The sequence below is a fragment of the Lucilia cuprina genome, chromosome 4 (genome assembly GCF_022045245.1).
Source record: "Lucilia cuprina isolate Lc7/37 chromosome 4, ASM2204524v1, whole genome shotgun sequence".
NCBI classification, from domain to species: Eukaryota; Metazoa; Arthropoda; class Insecta; order Diptera; family Calliphoridae; genus Lucilia; species Lucilia cuprina.
Genome location: NC_060952.1, coordinates 17556733 through 17574349, shown reverse-complemented (window position 1 = coordinate 17574349; position 17617 = coordinate 17556733). Strand labels below are relative to the sequence as shown.

Here is a 17617-nt window from a genome sequence, read left to right as displayed (position 1 = left end):
GTTAAAAAGTGAAATAATCCAATTTTTAAATATTTTTAGAAGAGACTTCTGACATAAAAGATGTTAATACGGAAGAGTTTGGTCTACATAATGTTGAAATAACTCCTAAGGCTAAAGATGGAAATATTAAACATATGGGTAAGTTTATTAAAGTAAAGCACAGTAACATATTAATTTGGTGAAAATATGTTATTTTAAATTATATAAATATTGCTTTTGTGAAATTTAGACACCATATCAGAAGACACTCCTGTAATCAAAGAACCTGACGATGAAAAGAAACTCCCAACAAAAAAATCAACGTCTAAGCCTAAAATTGCCGTTTTAGCTAGAAATGGACGACGGTCCGTGTGCGAACCGAACTTACAAACAAATAAACCTTCAAGAATTTCTAAGTCTGTCAATAAACGACAGTCTTTGTTGCCTACAAGTCGAAAATCCACTATGCCAATGGATGTTGAAATTGAAATTCCATTGCTAATGAATAAAATCTTAAAAATCACCAATTCTCCAACGAAAACCGAAGAAGTTGGTGGAAAAGGTACGCAACAACTAGTAAAAGATCAGAATAAATCAACACCTTCTGAAAAGAGGCGTTCTATATTATCTTCAATGAAAACTCGTAGTTCATTAATACCTTCTGCTGCAGGTGATAAAAGACCATTCAGTTTTACACAACGTATGTCTGTAGTTGTAAAAACTACCTTAAATAGTCCAGCACGCAAAATTGCACGTAAATCCTCAATGGGCGGTATAATGACTTCACTTCAGAGACGAAGTGTAATCCCACAAAAAGTATCAACTACGGAAAACTCTAAAATTAAAAAACCAGACATAAATGCCCGCCGTAGCATGCTATTAAAAACAACTGCTATTCCCACAATCTCTAAATCTAAACATTTAGTTCCTTTAGAAGAAAATCCTGTTAAACCTTCTACTATTCCACAAAGACAATCTCTATATCAATTAACCAAAGTTTCAGAAAAGGGTAACAAAAATTCAATTGGTGGTTTAACACACAATAAACCAGATATTACTTACACTTGTAATGTTTGTAAAGAGAAATTTCGTATAAAATCATTACTTGATGCTCATAAGCGCTCCCATGAAAGCGATAATGCAACGCCAGCATTTATTAAAAAACCTACACCTATACTCCACCATTCGAACGGATCAAGTACAGTTGGAAGTTCAAATCAGTGTAAATATTGTGATAAAAAATTTGCTCTAACTAGAGCATTACATATTCATCTCTTACAAAATTGTTCGAAAATTCCACCATCAGAGAAAAGGAAACTCCAGTATACTGATTTGAATCATGTTGAAAAGGCTCAATTGCCGAATGTTTTTTCACATCATAATTCACAAAGTAGCTCTTCAAGTACAGTTTCTTCTACAAATGCTACTCCTCGACATACGTTAAAGACGAATACATTAGCTTATCCTAAAAGTTCATCGGAGTCGTTGAACGAAAATAAAGGTAAGTAAAATATATAATTAATATAGCGTATAGTAAGTAGCAATACATCTAAGCAAAGAACATGCAGAAAATATTTTCATGTTTTATATCCAAAGGTTTGGAATTTAGATTTTTTATCCAACCAAAAAATTAACAATTCATAAAAATCAACTATTTCAGGTAAACAAAAGAATGCATCGAATTTACCAACAGATGATGGAAATAATACTGCGATATCTGGTTCTGTTCAAAAAATTAAGAAGGTTTCTGCACACGCTGGAGTTTATCGCACTCCGAGTAAATCAGTACCTTGTCATTTATGTAAATTAACATTTAAGAGTATTTTAGATTATACTAATCATAATTTAACAACTCATGGTAGCAACAAAACAAACATTACAGACGATATGGACAATGAAATTGTTGTTGAAGACAATGTAACTACAACCAATAACTAAATTTCATAAATAATAAATAAATATTGCATTTGATAATAAGAATATAAAAAAAAATAACATGAAAATTTTACTGCAAGCAGTAAATGGGTAAAAGGAAAACTATCTTTTTAAGCATCTCTATTTAATTTTCTTTTATATCAAACATTTATGCGCTTAAATATAAATAAAACTTAAGACATTGAAATATTTTTAAAAGCTAATTTGCCTTGGATTTTTTTTCTGGCGGTGGTTTCATGTCAACATTTTCTTGTTTAATATCTATACCCTGTTGGGATACGCCGCCACCACCTGTTAGGCTCGTTTCAGAAGGATTACCATTATTCCCTGTATTGTTCGTATTATTATCTTGAGAACTATTCGCATTTGCTTCTTGTGGATTTTGTATTGGTTGACCAACCTGTTGATGAATTATTGGAGGAATAGGTGGTGGAAATTTACGTAACAGTTCTGCAAGTAACATATCAACTCTTTGCATTTGAAATACTGTACCACTATCGTCCTTAGCGGTTGCTGCATCTTTTTTTGCAGCTGCTCTTGATTTATCAGTCACTAAAATTAAGATTATTTTTTTTTAATTTTCTTATTGGGACAAATAGAGATATATTTTACTTACACTGTTTATTAGAGCTAAAGTCCCATGTATAACCTTTATTAGGATGGTATCGAGAATAACTGCTGGCCTCTTCAAAAGCAGATTGTAAATTTGTAACAGTTGATAGCTAAATTAGAATGGCAAGAAATACATAAGTATTTATTAGTAATAAAAAATAAATTTATTTTTTGTAATACATATAAATAATTGTATATCTTACAATTCTTGAACTAATAACATTTCCCAAATCAGGAGCCTTATAAATTGTACCGCCTATAATATAATAATCTGCTATGGGCGTAGCTTCTTGGGGATTATGTCGATGTTGCTTACGTATGACGTACAATATTGGCTCGTGTACATGCAGCAATATATATTCTAAGCCAACCATATTACTAAAAATTATAGTTAAATATATAAATTAATACATATTCTAATACAATTTTGAACGATTTACTTACTGTAAATTTTCAAGACCCAAACGTTGCATACGAATAGTCTCATTATTACACATTCTGTCATAGAAGGGATTTGATTTCCGACAAAAGTAATCCATAACATTTTGTGGATTTAAAGAAGCCATCATCTGAGTATCATGCCAAGATACCCATAATGGATTTTCCTGAGCTATGGGTTGTTGGCGGTTTGGCAACATTTTTTTCTTTTTTTAGTTTTAAAAATACCAAAAATGACTGCACGTTTCTAAAATATATATAAAAAAGTAAGTACAACAATTCAACAAGTGTTTTTTTATTTTTATATATTTGGCGGTTTGTTGATAAACAAAATAATAAAATCGTTTAAAAACGTCATCATTCCTCGCATTTTTCTTCCTCAATTTGCTTAAAATGCTATAATTAGAGGTCAATGTTGTTGATGTAAAAGAAAATTTTACATTATTTTTATGCACGCTATTAATTTTAGTTGTGGTATTTTATTTTGATTTATTTTACTATATTTAATTGTTTTTTTAATGTTGTGCAATAATTTTAATTTAGTGTTCAATTGTCTTCAAAAATAAACGACACTTCGTCCGCCTAACGCATTAGACCTTTGTATACCCAATTTAAACAGGTGAGATTTGTTTACATTTCAATTTCACTTTTATTGTGTTATTTATAATTAATTCTTATACCTTACACTTTTTTATATTTAAAATATAGATGTGACTGGTAATAAACAAAATAAAAAATAAATTAAAGCAAATATAATTTGGCTAATCTTCAGATTTTTTGCGAATAACAGTGTGAAAGAGAACAGCTGATAGTAAGAAATAGTGGTGCCATATTATTAAATTGCAGTATTAAGCAAGGTATGTAAATTGATGTGTAAGCAAATTAAAGGCCCAAACACATACAATACTTTGCGTCGAACTGCAACTAACAGCTCGTGTTTACTGTATGTGTTTTAAGGAGAGCGGTCACAATCAAAACGTCAAAACTTGTGCATGAAGTACAAAAGTTGAAAAATAAACTTTGGCGTACGAAACAGAAGAGAAAATGAAAACAAATACAAAATTATTTTGTATTTATTTTTTATTATTGTATTTATATTCTTTATACTTTGAGATTTGTGCATGTGGAAAACACCATTTTTAAATTAAACATTTTTTATATTATTTAAACATAATTTTCATATTTTATCAACGCAACGATTGGGCTATTCTTTTTTTACGTTGCGTAGCTTTTAGTCGAAGTTCGACGCTAAGTATTTTATGTGTTTGGGCTTTAAAGATGTTAAAAATTTTGTTTTGTGATGCTCAAATAATTACATATTTTAAAAGAAACTTAAATATCGTTTTGCTAAAAATATATGATGTTTTCGCTACAAATCGCCTTCAGATTTTTCGATGTTCCATAACTTATTTGAATTTCCATCTCAGCTTTAGTTTTTCGGTGTTAATTTTATTTTTACATGTGTAAATTTTTTTTAAGTTTTTTTTTTTTAAACAAAAACGAGGCACTGTTAAGGTTAATTTGTTGTTGCTATCACATGAATGATCATATGTGTTTGTTGGGTATTATTTGATTTTGTTTTGCTTTGCATATTTGTTGTTTTTCTTTTTGATATTGTTTATACCAAAAAGACAAATCTTGACAGTTGTGTTATTATTATTGTTACTTCTGTGTTTTTGCGTGTTTTTACTTTGGAAATATACTACAGTTGAATTATTTGTTAACAATTTTATTAGTTTTCGCAAAATATTACATTATTTTTAAATAAGTTCTTAAAAAGAAATTCTCAAACAAATAACATATCAAATAAATGTTTTAAGAAAACAAAAAATGCCAAAATAAACATTTACAGAAGAATAGTAGGAAAGAAAATGAAAATATCAAGAAATTAATAAGTGTATTTCCACGTTTCTTATTATTGCTAAAAATATACATATTTAATATAAAACTACATAAGACGAAATTTAGAGGTCGCGTTAGAAGTGTATGTGGTTAAGAACAACAATTGGTGGTTTCCTCAGTCTTAGTTCGTTCTGTGCTTTGCATCGTGGCGGCATTACTCAGGAAGAAAGGAATCGTAGAGAACACATCATGGTAACAGAATTTTTTATATAAAATTACCTACATATATAATTTTAAAACAATTCCTTTTCACTCTCCATATCGTATATACCTATATTGTTATAAGCTTATGTTGCTAATTAAATGCTAATAATTTAGTCGAAAACTTCTTACTAAAATTTTGTAATACATACTTATGTACGTATGTAAGTGTTAAAGTTGTTTGTTTAGTTCTTATGCAATACATTTTCCTACTACATTTTCATTTCCATTGTATATTTTGTATTCCAGTTTTTCATTTTTTTTTTGTTTTGCCATTTTTTCTTCGTCTTTTGCTTTTTAGCTAAACGAACATGTAGCAGAATATAGTTAGTAAACAAATAAACTTGTTAGATCGGGCATTTAAAAACCTTGATTTTTACGTTAACGCCACTATGAAAATTTGACCTCGAATTTTTGACATGAGTTGACTTAATGAATGTGCGTTTTTACTATTGTAACAACAAACTAAAAATCTCATTGGAAAATACTTGCAAATATGTATATTAATGTGTTTGTGATATCATATATTAAAGTACTTACTCATAATTTTATAATTATGTATGTGGTTTGAGTTCGCGTTTAATAATTATATGTCTGAATGTGATTTTGTAAATACAAGTAAATTAGAAACTTATGTACCTACGTAAAGATAAATTACACGAAAATACATTTTGCACCAAAAAATCGGGATTCAATAAATATCCGTCTTAAAGGACTAGTTCATCTTAAACAAAGTTTCATTTTAACGGAGTTATACAAATAAAGGAAACTAAATACTGATGTTTCCATCAAAATGTGGTCAAATTAAAAATTCTAGTGGCGGTTTAAATGACGTACATAAATATCATTAATCACTCCTATTCTGCATTGCAATTGCATTTACGCATTCAGTTACGCAATGATCGGAAAAAGGTATTCCAACAAAAAACTGAATCGTAAGAATCATTGCAATGCTTTACGATTGTGTGTATTCTGCGTTTCGATCGTAATTGCGTTTATGTGGTGGAGAATCGATTCGAAATGCAGAATACTAAAGTTGCCAAACGGAGAAAAATTTCGATTCAATCAAAATGCAGAATAGGAGTCAATATTCAATATGTATATTGGTATGTACCTAGTTTAAAAGTATTGATTTTTTTATTAAAATAACTAAATTCAATATATTATGAACCTAATAAAAAACGCCATTAATTAAATTTACATAATTATTTATTATTATTTTTTTTTTTTGTTTGAAACCAACATTCATAACAGATCACGATGATCTAAAATAATAACATTTTTATAAACTGGCATACGCATTATCTCTAATAGGTACATTTTATCTATTAGCAATTGGATACATCGCATACACATACTTCTTTGCATGTTTAATTGTATCCTTTAAACTTAGAGGATTGTCTTTAAAATAAATCTCTCTTTTTAATTTTTTAGACCATTATAAGCTTTATTACATTAAAAATCATCTTCAGTATTGCTAGTTGCTTTAGTTTGAAATGCGCTATATTAAAGCGGAACCCTATTATGAGGTATATTAATTACTATTTGCTATATAAATATGTATGCAAAATATAAACTGATTGATGTATAATTTAAAATATTTTAATGTTAAACAATACGTATTTTCAACGTTAACTTACAAATGTTGTGCAAAATATTTATTATAGGGTCTTCCACCATTTAATGTATCTGGTAGTCCTTTTAATGTGGTGCCCATTCACCAGTATCCAGAGCTAATGAAGGATACATGCGCGCTCATAAATTCAGAGTGGCCACGCAGTGAAACAGCGCGCATGCGTTCTCTCGAAGCATCATGTGATAGTTTACCGTGCAGTTTGGTTTTGACCACTGAAGGCTACACTAGAGTTATAGCACATTGCAAGCTTAGTCCAATACCATCAAAGAAAAAAGCATGTTTTATTGAATCTGTGGTAGTGGACAAGAGTTGTAGGGGTCAAGGTTTTGGCAAATTAATTATGAAATTTGCTGAAGATTATTGTCGAGTTGTTCTAGATTTAAATGTTTTGTATTTGTCAACAGTTGACCAAGATGGGTTTTATGAAAGAATAGGCTATGAATTTTGTGAACCAATCTCTATGTATGGTCCAAGGAATTGTGAATTGCCTAGTCTGCAAAATGCCAAAAAGAAATACATGAAGAAAATTTTATAGGCAACATCGGCAGTACGTTATCACAAATTTCAAATTAAACGCCACAAAAAAATAGTTCGATGTAATTGATTTTCTTTCCATGCTCCAAAAAATATTATAAAATTGGGTTTATTATTAAATTAAACATATTCCAGAAGTAAACTTAATTTTGTAAACTAAGTTTATTTTAAAATTCTGGAAACATATTGTTTAATTAAAAGATGAATTCTAAATGAATGTTAATTTAGCTCAATTAAAATTTTGTAAGAATTGCATGTTAATTAATAGAATAAAAAAAAAAAATTAATTAAACAGGCAGTAAAATGTATAAGAAACGCAAGCTATAAATGTTAAACGAAAAACCAATTACAGAAAGTAGAATAATATTTCTGCTAAATTTAGAAATGGCTACGAATGTGCTACATACAATCAAAGAAGATTCAAATGAAAAGCAAATTACTATTATAAATATATATATAGATATATCTGTCTTTAAAGGCAACAATACATATTCTATAAAAAAATCGCTACAAATTTAATTCCAATCAATTTAATTTTCTTTTTAATTATTTATTTTTACTGTTAATGGTTAATTTTATAAAATTTTTTAATGTGTTTCTCATTTAAAGTTATTTTTTACATATTTGGTTTTGAAGTTTATAATTTTCTAAATATGTATAAACTTAGATTACCAAACATGTATGGCTTTAAGCAGATACATACAATACGTATACGTATATTTAAATTTAATGTAATTTAAAGTTAATTAAGTATTTTTGAGAAATGAATGCATATTTTTATAATTAATAATTCTTTAAAATATTAAACGTTGAAATATCTGATATTCTTAAATTATAGATCTTCCATAGAAATGTAATGTAGAAATGTTTTTAAACTTTTAATACAGATGCAAATAGAACATTTGATTAATTGTAGTCTTATGCATATCTAGTCTTAACTTCCGCATAATTATAAATAAAATAAATCAAAATTAAGAATAAATAGTTTTAATACAATGCTCACTTGTATCCAACTTGCTCAATATTTAATAAAATATTAATAAAATTACATATGTAGTTATTTTGAACAAAATATACTACAAAAAACATGTACTTCCTATTTTTATTTACACTTATGTCTAGTGCTATTAATCAAACTCATTTAAAATTCACAAACAAATTTTGGTTCTATTTATTAAATAGTTGATATTACAATTTTTAAACAATTAAAAAATATTGCACAAAAAGTTTTTTTTACATTTTCTGATGCCAAGTTTTACAGCACATTAAAATTTTAAAATATTTTAAATTCTAACACTTAAAAACCTAGATAAAAGAACACACACTGTGTTGTGTGTGATTTTTTCATTTAAATTTTAGTGTGCCATAGTCAAGATCAAGTTCAAGATACATATTAAAAGGCAAATCTGTCTATTTTTATATGTTGATCCCCAGCGACCAAAAAATTTCAACAAATATTTTTAATGCATCGCGTGCTTTTTGTCACCAGACGTCGTAGTACGTATGAGCAAACAATACAACAAAAATAGATGTTGAAAATTTTTTGGCAGTTAGAACGCCACTTTCGAATGTTTATGCCAAATGGGAATGCACTTTTGAAAGTTTTTGGGTTAAAGGTAATTAAAAATTCTAATTTAGATTTTTATGTATTTCTTTTTTATGTCTGTCTAAAAATGTTTAACAAAAATCTTTTTGTTTAGTTTTGTTCTTTATTTTCATTATTCCAACACATTTTACTATTTAGATCGTCATTAATACTGACGTAAATATATATATATATATATTTTTTGTGTAATTCATTTAATAACATCCCGTTTTATGTGTCAAAGACTCAAGTATAGTCTAGGAGATACCATTTATCTTTTTCTAGAAGCGCCTCAAAGTATGCTATAATTAAGTTAACGTGGTACATTTTTATCCACCAAGGTTGCCAGAATATTTTTCCTGATTTTTTGCTTTCTGAAAAATGGTATGGTCGATCAATAGATGGCGCTATTTTAACACCTTGCCAGGGTTGCCAGACTCGGGTAAATAAAGATACATTGTTTATTAACGCGATCTGGCATCCCTGTAACAACATAATAATAGCGCCATCTATTGAAGGACCTTAGGCTTTTTGAAAATGCAAAAAAATCGGAAAAATATTCTGGCAACTCCGTTAAGTAAAATATGAGGCCTTTAAATAATTTAAAGTATACTTACAGGCGTTTATTGCTGAAGCTGCCAGATGAAATAAATAAAAATACAAATTTTTCTCAAATTAAAATTTCATGCTTTTTTTATTAAATAACAAGAGTATATAGATGTTTAATTAAAATTAGTTACCAGATTTCCTATAGACATTTTATTAACTTTTCAAGTGATTTAACAAACCAATGTAATACATTTTTTAATACTTGAAGCACATTTTTTCATGACAATTTATTAAAGGTTTAAAAAACAATATTTGCTCTATAAACCTTTGATAAATGATTTAATTAATTATGTTTATTTGAGGTTTTTATTACATGATGAACTTTTTACTTTAATATAAAAATAAATATAATTTTCTTTTAAAAAAGAGCTGCCTTTATACTTAAGTATATTTTTTAATTACGCAATTTAAAAAAGCATATCAAATAGTTTTCACTTAACATTATAATTGAAAGGTAAAAAATGCAATAAAAATGCTTTAACATTTTAGTGCCAATTTTGTTCTAAACTTACACATCTTTAAGGCACTATTGCTTTTTTATGTAAATTTGTATGCATTAAATGCATATTTAAAATCCATTGGTAAAACTTACAATTATTCAGCCTTTTTTGCAATGCCACACACTTGACCATAATGTTCTGGCTGTTCTAAGGAATCCACTATAAATTTGGCCAAATCATATTTAGATATAAGGCGTCCAGGAGCCTCATCGTGTAGTACAGTGTAAGCAGATGAAGGTTCATCTGCTATATGTGGTGGAAGTATAGCAATATACTCTAAATCCGATGCTTTTGTTAGATCCAACATACGTTGATGTTCCTCATTAAGGCGATGGAACATTGCTGGTACTTCGGATACGGGACGTAGCAGAAATGAAGACATAACAATTGAATATTTCGTAACATTTAGTGCCTTCATTACTTTTATGAGATTGGCGGTACCAGTAGAAAGTTCAGTTGTTGCCTCTAGTTTATTACGTGTGCCCAAAATAACGCATACGGCATCTACACCCTCTACCACTTTTAGGCAGTCGTCATAATTAGTAACATTGCCTTGCACCATATCTACTTTGCCCTTAAAACGTTCTGGTACCGTTTTCTCTGTGCGGTACAACAAACGTACTTGAAGACCTATAATTTGCATTTTAATATAGGATATTTGTTTAGTTTCAATTTATTTTCATAAACAATTGAAGTAGTTTTACCTTTTTGTAATGCATAATCCACTACACATTGTCCGGTCATGCCGGTGCCACCAATTACTGCAATTCGTTGCATAATATTTTATTAAATGTTACACAGACTGACGACACTTGACTTTTGATTTCGATTTATTATATGCTTTTCGATGCGTGAATTATTATGCCTCTTGTTGGATTCTAAAATTTCAAGTTCAAATACTTAATAATTCTATATATAATCAATCAACGCGGCAATAAACTTTTATTGTTTGACAAATACAAATAAATGTAATTTTTAAAGTAGAAATGTACACACAAGACAAGTTTCTTTGCAATAGTATTTGCCGTAGTTTGCTGCTTACCTTACAAATAGCACGAAGTTATTTAATACTTTTTTCTCTTTATTTATATGAGTTACTTGCTATGTGTTGTGAAATAATACAAGAAATTTTGTTTATTTAATGTTCTGTAATAAGATTACTTAAAATCCGTAATTAAACAAACGAAATTTGCAGAAAAACACCACCTCCACGAATAAATATTTTTGTGCAACTGAGGAAGCTTTGTAAGAGAGTTGCCAGTGTAAAAAAATAAGTTCCATATTTCCCCCAGGGGAATTTTTCTATTTCCATAATATAAACAGTATAACTTGTAATTTTTTAGAAAAAAAATTAAAAATTTACTTCTTATTTATTGAATAAAAATAATATTCAAGAATAAACATGTAAATATGCATATTGATTTATGTTTATATTGGGCACCTAAAATGGCATCGATTTTTAGAAATATCGCATTACGAAATATTGCAATAAATTACAGGATTTTCTGAACTTTTAATCACCAAAACTATATATACAATAATTTATCAGAATACTTATGTTTTAACTAGAAACGTTCAAAAAAATAGTAACGGGGAAATTTATTTAAATAAGTAATAAAATACAACGGTGTACATTTTTGTACAATCTGGCTATTAATAAAAACATGCCATGATTTTAATGTCAAAGCTGCCGTTAAAATAAAAAAATAATATTTGTAAATATTCTCTTATTCAACGACAAATTTTTAAATAATATTTAAAAATATGAATTTAAACGAAGAAGACTTAAATACTTCTGATGCTTGGCTGTCAGATCAACTATTTGCGCAGTTGAAAGATCTGAATTCTGAATATAAAGACAAAAATACTCCAACAGACTTTTTGTTGAGTGAAACTTTTCAGAATTGTAGTAGTAGCATGCCGTTATTAGATGGCTATGATGATATTCCATTGCAGGAATTAAAATCAACGCCACTGGATACGTTTGAATCAGCGTTGAATGTGAATAGTTTTTCAAATTCTTACGATATTAATGAAGTTTTGGATTTAAGTCAAATGCCTTTAAAAGTGCCGGGAATAGATACAACACAGCCAGAAGGCAACATGATTGATATAGTTGATAATATTCCTCTATTAAGAGGCCCAACTGTAAGTAATGTAGAAACATTTAAGAATGACGTGACTAAAAATGTGCCATTCGATGCGAATGAAGAGGTAATAAAAATTTTGAAATTTTTGGAGACACAACCAAAACAAGAAGTAATAGGTATAATTTTAATTTCACTTTATATTTAAAAACATTTAATTGCTTTCCAATTTTCAGAGTTTACAAATACTCCGCCGATACTATTGCCAACGACGGTTACACAGAAAGTTATTAAATGTGCTAACTGCAATTCCATATTTAACATGGATGAATTCCAATCACACATTTGTGATTATGATGAAGATCATAATTTAATAACATCAAAAATAACAAAAGTTTCCAACACCATCAAGCCTGTAAAGGAAGAACCCTTATTGCCAACAGAACCTGCTTGCATACGTTTACTAAAAGAAAATCAAATACGCATACGACGCTTTCTTAAGGACGAATTAAAATACGATGTTAATAGCTGTTTAAATGCAATTACCACCTCTTCTAATACTTCTGGCAGCAACGCATCTTATTCCTCAAATGTTTCCATAAACAGTAATAAGAAACAAGATGGTCCTCATGAATGCACCTTGTGTGAAAGAAAATTTGTTCATGCTTCTGGTTTATTACGTCATATGGAAAAACATGCTTTAGATTTAATACCCACCACAAACACTACAACCAACAATAAAAATGTATCTACACAAGGAGCACATGGTGTAAATGGTTTACGGGTAGTCATTAAATGTACTTTATGTGGACGTATTTTCTTTGAATCAAATGAAGCTTTGAACCATTTGTATTCACATTTTCCCGATTCCTTAGATGAAGAAAAGGAACTGGATAATTGTTCTGAAATTCCTTATGATGCCTATATTGATGATGCCTTGAATAGTTTAAGAGTTGAGGTATTTATGCAATAAATTAGTTTCCACAAAGAATTTCGCTTTGATTTGAAATAGAATGTAGTTTTATTATGTCGAATAAATTAAAAAATATTTGTTCGGAATTAAGATAATTTTTGCTTTTAAAGTTGAATTAAAGAGTGTTGTTTTAGGTTCAAGAAGGATCTTTTTATAATTCTTCAATTTCTAACTTTCAAGAGGAGAAAACACCGCTTTATCTTAAAATTGTTATTTTAAGTTGTATTCTACAATGCGAATTTTGTGACCTAATATTCTCCGAAGTATCCTATTTATTTGTGCACTCAGCATGTCATTTACCATTTAGAAGATTTGAATGTTTTTCTTGTGATATCCATGTCAGAACATCGAAGGAAATCTGTACACACTGGCAAGCAGAATGTGTTTTCATGCGTGAAAATTTAAAGGTTCATTGCGCCACTACTCAACGTTATTTTGTCTGTAATGTGTGTGAGAATAAATTCCAGTCAATGGAATTGCTACATGAGCATCGGTAAGATTTGCCATTGTACCAAAGTAATAATTTATTTTTTTTTTAACATTTTAGCAACAGTCGTAAACATTTTAAAATACTTCATATAATAATCGCATTTTAATTTATTTTCTAGTTATACATCTTATCATTTCTTTCCACGTTTAAATAAAGTTACTGGCACACTGCAATTGCCTTGTGAATATTGTGAAAGTATTTTTGAAAATGCCCAAGAATGTGTAACCCACTATGAAGAGAAACATTATAGGAAATATAAACGTGATAAAGATGGTACTAGTGGATCTAGTAAGACTCGACAATACTTATGCGATATATGTGGAAAATCGTATACACAATCCAGTCATTTATGGCAACATTTGAGATTTCATCAAGGTATGTTGTATTAATAATTTAAAAAGATTACAAACAAATATATTATCCTTTTTGTAGGAGTGAAGCCATTTGCATGTAAAGAACCAGGATGTACACGAAAATTTACCATACGTCCCGACCTAAATGATCATATACGTAAGTGTCATACTGGCGAAAGACCTTATCATTGTCTTGTATGTGGTAAGCGTTTTCTTACGGGATCGGTTTTTTATCAACATCGTCTTATACACCGTGGCGAAAGACGTTATGAGTGTGAAGCTTGTGGTAAACGTTTTTATCGTGCTGACGCTTTAAAAAATCATCAACGTATTCATACGGGAGAAAAACCATTTGGTTGTCATTTTTGCACCAAAAACTTTAGACAACGTGGTGATCGTGACAAGCATATACGAGCACGACACTCTCACCTAGATGCCAATGCTCGTCTAATGATGCAAATGCAAAAGTTACAATTAGAAGCGGCAGCCGCTCAGGACCATGATGCACAAAAACTGGAAATTTCAACAAATTCTCAGGATTATGTTTCTGTCAGTCATGAAAATATCAAATCTCCCCTAGAGCATGATCCTACCAAATTTTCCTATGTTAGGAATAACAATAATATAAATGATATTTTCATGATGGGTAATGTAGAGTTTTCCAAAAATGTGTTTGAGTCAATAATATCCGACATTATAGATTAAAAATATTTTCTTTTTTATTGAATAATTTCCTGTTTTCTGTAACAGTAGTTAAAATGTTATCAAACTGAAATAAAATGTTCATTTAATACAAAACTACATCTTATACATACATTTGAAAATTAATAATTTTCGTTATCAAAAAAATTACTTAAAGGTAGTGTACATATAACTCAAAATTCGTATTATTTTCTGAACTGAGTACTAACAGCATTTGCATTTTATTATTGTCGTTTTCAAATTTAATTATAGGTAAACGAATACATTAATTAGAAAAACTACATATCGTAACTAGAAATGCGTAACAACGTATCATAAAAAAATAAAATTAGATTTTTCGATTGACTTCATAAAAATGGATTGGGAAGATCGATCATTCGACTTTTTCAAAACCCTGTTTTAAGGATTACCGGAAAACGGCATTTTAATAAATTTATATGTATACATTTTATTGTGACATCATAATTATTTAAGAAACAACGTGTATAATCATTTACAATTTGTCAATTTAAATCACTTATAAAATGCGTATCTTAAAATACTTGTAAACTTAAATATGTAAATTTGAATCAAAAGGCAACTTTCTACCTAATGATGCATGATTCAAAACATATTTCTGGTGGCCACTTGTATGGGAGCTATGTGAAATCGTGCACCCATATCAATACCAAACAGATGATAGTGGATGGTATAAAAACAACAAAAAGTAATTATATGTAGTTTTAAATTTCAGATGACGATATATAAGTTAATAGTCAATATTATTTATTTATTAAAATTGTTTAATTTAATTGCATGCAATTTCAAGTATCTCGACTTTAATAACAAAAAATTTTTTTAAAAATCTAGAATATATTAATTATGATCATTATGTGACCAAACGTAGCACACTGTTTGTTTAACACGAACTTCATGTAGAATTCCGATATGTCTAAGCATTATTAGACGATTTTGGTTCTTTTTATCCAACATTTTATTTAGTTTTCTAGTCACATCTCCAGGTGTTATAAAGCTACGTCCTAAGAATTTTGTATAAAAATAATATAAAAAATTGGTACTCAATAAATACCAATTTTTTCTTCAAAAATATACAATAACTTACCCGGTAAATAGACAGACTGCTCATTGTATAATTTCCACAATTCTAGATCATTTAAATTTCTCAAGCAACTACGTTCCTTGTGCATTAATTGATATTTCTCGTTAAAACAGGGTATAATAACTGTTTCCAAAAATGAATTTAACTGATCCAACGTTTCGCGGCCACACATATACCTAGAAGAAAATATACATTATAAACTAAATAGTTCATTTCATTACTATCGCATGTAAATAATTACTTTGGTATTTTATCGAATTGTTGTTGCGTGATTGTGACATCGAATTCTTCAAACTGAAATATAGGATTAACTTTCTTTTTAATCATTGGTGACTGTTTATAGTCATTGAGTTTTATTTTAGGTGTTGCGGAAAGTGTTTGACTTGGGTTTAATTTGGCTAAAAGATCAGTTTTTTTAACAGCGGATTTCGGAGCTGCACTATTAGCTTTGATAGCGCTACCACTCGATTTCGCGCCACTTAGTATCAATTGAACTTTCTTTTCCTCCTCTTCAGATTCTTTGATTTTTCTCTTTTTTTCTTTAATTACATAGTTCATGACCAGCATTTGCTTCTTTCGCATTTCAGACATTACCTCGTTATAATCATTTTCTAAAGTATTAAATTCCTTTTGCAATAGCTCATGAGATTTTGTCATTAGATCTCGAACAATAATTGCATCTGAGACAAGCTTCTCCAGCTCCTTGGATACTTTTTCTCTTCTCAAGCTTAGTGCTATGAAATTATTTAATTTTGATATTTTTACTTCTACCAGTTTTATCTGTTCTTCTATATCTTCCATAATTATAGTTTTTTTTTTTTTTTTTTTTAACTTTGAAGTGTGTTGGCGGAGTTATTAAACTCACAAACTGCCAGGTTATCCCACAAAAATAAAAAAGTTATATCATTGAATCATCATAATCAAAAAAAAATTCCAGAGTTTTAATGGTCTCCACCAGTTTATATTCGAGTTTAAATGGTCTCCACCAGGTTATATCGTGAGTATTCTATGGTCTCCACCAATAAAAAACATAACCTCACTCTGAGGTAAAACGAAAGCACACGTTTAATGAAGACAACGCATGACCAAGAACAGTTATACGAAGTAGTGCATTAAATCAGTGCGGGGTGAGAAGTAATTCTGTCGAAAGCCCAGCAACAAGCACAAGCCTGACCGTCCTTAAAAAATAAAAACGATGACGCGAGAGTTGTTCCCCAACTCAGACCTGAATTACAACATAATAATTATAGTTTAATAAAAATGTTTTAAACAAAAATTAAATGAACTTGTTTTGCGCTTTTCAAAAAAGCCCTGCGTCGACAAAGACTAACATCGGCGGTGGCTAATGTTAAAATTTCGACGGCGGCTTTAAGAAATATGTAATCCGGCTATGTTTTTATATGTGTTTTGAGTCGTTTTTACAGTCGAATCGCTTTTAACGAATTTGGTTATTACCAACCATTTCCAAATCCCGAGATTTTTGTAATTATTTTTATACAAAAAAAAAAAAAAAAAAAAAAAATTGATGTTTTTAACGAATTCGGTTACTACGAATCAGATAAAACGATTGGCTTTTTCAGTCTTTCAAGCACAATTTCATACAATTTTCCCTTTTTATAATGAATTACAAAATTATGTGTTGAAATCATAAGAAAAAAACTTAAATTTGATAAGACATATATGAACATAATAATATTCTTTTAATTTTGTAAAATTCCACTTTATTATTGGAACTACAAAAACTTTATCCGTTGTATTATGAAGAACAACTTTGATTAGACCTACGACGTTCATTATCTTTTAAAAACATATAATAGTCATGTTTTATTCGAAATTTAAATCGTAATTTTGATATAAGAAACTAAAATTTGTTTATATTATAAATTAAGTGTGTTAAATAAAAATATGTCATAACAAATGTTTGCTTGATATTAACATAAAACATACGAAATAATTTAATACGAAAATAGACAAGCATGTTA

The 17617-nt window shown here is 28.9% G+C and overlaps 6 protein-coding genes and 1 long non-coding RNA gene across 11 annotated transcripts in view; 4 read left to right on the top strand and 3 right to left on the bottom strand.

Moving 5' to 3' along the window:
- LOC111676139 (DNA polymerase alpha subunit B) overlaps positions 1-2201 on the top strand; it is a 134999-nt gene extending 132798 nt beyond the window's left edge. Inside the window, exons 3-5 of the mRNA XM_046950639.1 lie at positions 40-138; positions 230-1480; positions 1640-2201. Of these exons, the coding sequence (XP_046806595.1) occupies positions 40-138; positions 230-1480; positions 1640-1917 (1628 nt within the window). The 3' untranslated portion in view covers positions 1918-2201. The remainder of the gene's footprint in view (positions 1-39; positions 139-229; positions 1481-1639) is intronic.
- Positions 1983-3772, bottom strand: LOC111676153 (mediator of RNA polymerase II transcription subunit 6). 2 transcript variants are annotated; one of them, XM_046950642.1, is made up of 5 exons: positions 3645-3772; positions 2971-3211; positions 2730-2904; positions 2531-2636; positions 1983-2466 (listed from the first exon to the last, which is right to left on the bottom strand). In XM_046950642.1, exons 2-5 carry the CDS (start codon positions 3162-3164, stop codon positions 2114-2116), a joined length of 828 nt encoding a protein of 275 aa, XP_046806598.1. In that variant the 5' UTR covers positions 3165-3211; positions 3645-3772; the 3' UTR covers positions 1983-2113. The 2 variants fall into 2 exon arrangements, with proteins under 2 accessions (XP_046806598.1, XP_046806599.1); XM_046950643.1 differs by having other exon boundaries at positions 3650-3769.
- Positions 3714-7966, top strand: LOC111676087 (N-alpha-acetyltransferase 80). 4 transcript variants are annotated; one of them, XM_046950645.1, is made up of 3 exons: positions 3714-3821; positions 6502-6596; positions 6735-7966. In XM_046950645.1, the coding sequence occupies exons 2-3, from the start codon at positions 6564-6566 to the stop codon at positions 7236-7238; spliced, it is 537 nt and encodes a 178-aa protein (XP_046806601.1). In that variant the 5' UTR covers positions 3714-3821; positions 6502-6563; the 3' UTR covers positions 7239-7966. The 4 variants fall into 4 exon arrangements, with proteins under 4 accessions (XP_046806601.1, XP_023292741.1, XP_023292742.1 ...); XM_023436974.2 differs by lacking the exon at positions 3714-3821 and adding an exon at positions 4920-5058; XM_023436973.2 differs by lacking the exons at positions 3714-3821; positions 6502-6596 and adding an exon at positions 4614-5058 and having other exon boundaries at positions 6735-7965.
- Positions 7967-8405: 439 nt separating this feature from the next.
- On the top strand, positions 8406-16495 carry LOC124419844. The gene is made up of 3 exons (XR_006940841.1): positions 8406-8418; positions 10585-10591; positions 16445-16495. It is a non-coding gene; the product is annotated as an uncharacterized LOC124419844 (long non-coding RNA).
- Positions 9559-11176, bottom strand: LOC111676095 (flavin reductase (NADPH)). Its single transcript, XM_023436983.2, has 3 exons — positions 10974-11176; positions 10636-10809; positions 9559-10561 (listed from the first exon to the last, which is right to left on the bottom strand). The coding sequence occupies exons 2-3, from the start codon at positions 10706-10708 to the stop codon at positions 10026-10028; spliced, it is 609 nt and encodes a 202-aa protein (XP_023292751.1). The 5' UTR covers positions 10709-10809; positions 10974-11176; the 3' UTR covers positions 9559-10025.
- Positions 11844-14636, top strand: LOC111676121 (testis-specific zinc finger protein topi). The gene is made up of 5 exons (XM_046950641.1): positions 11844-12197; positions 12255-12976; positions 13126-13484; positions 13600-13856; positions 13914-14636. Exons 1-5 carry the CDS (start codon positions 11849-11851, stop codon positions 14537-14539), a joined length of 2313 nt encoding a protein of 770 aa, XP_046806597.1. The 5' UTR covers positions 11844-11848; the 3' UTR covers positions 14540-14636.
- Positions 15281-16451, bottom strand: LOC111676107. The gene is made up of 3 exons (XM_023436999.2): positions 15877-16451; positions 15639-15811; positions 15281-15555 (listed from the first exon to the last, which is right to left on the bottom strand). Exons 1-3 carry the CDS (start codon positions 16434-16436, stop codon positions 15392-15394), a joined length of 897 nt encoding a protein of 298 aa, XP_023292767.2. The 5' UTR covers positions 16437-16451; the 3' UTR covers positions 15281-15391.
- Positions 16496-17617: the final 1122 nt, after the last annotated feature.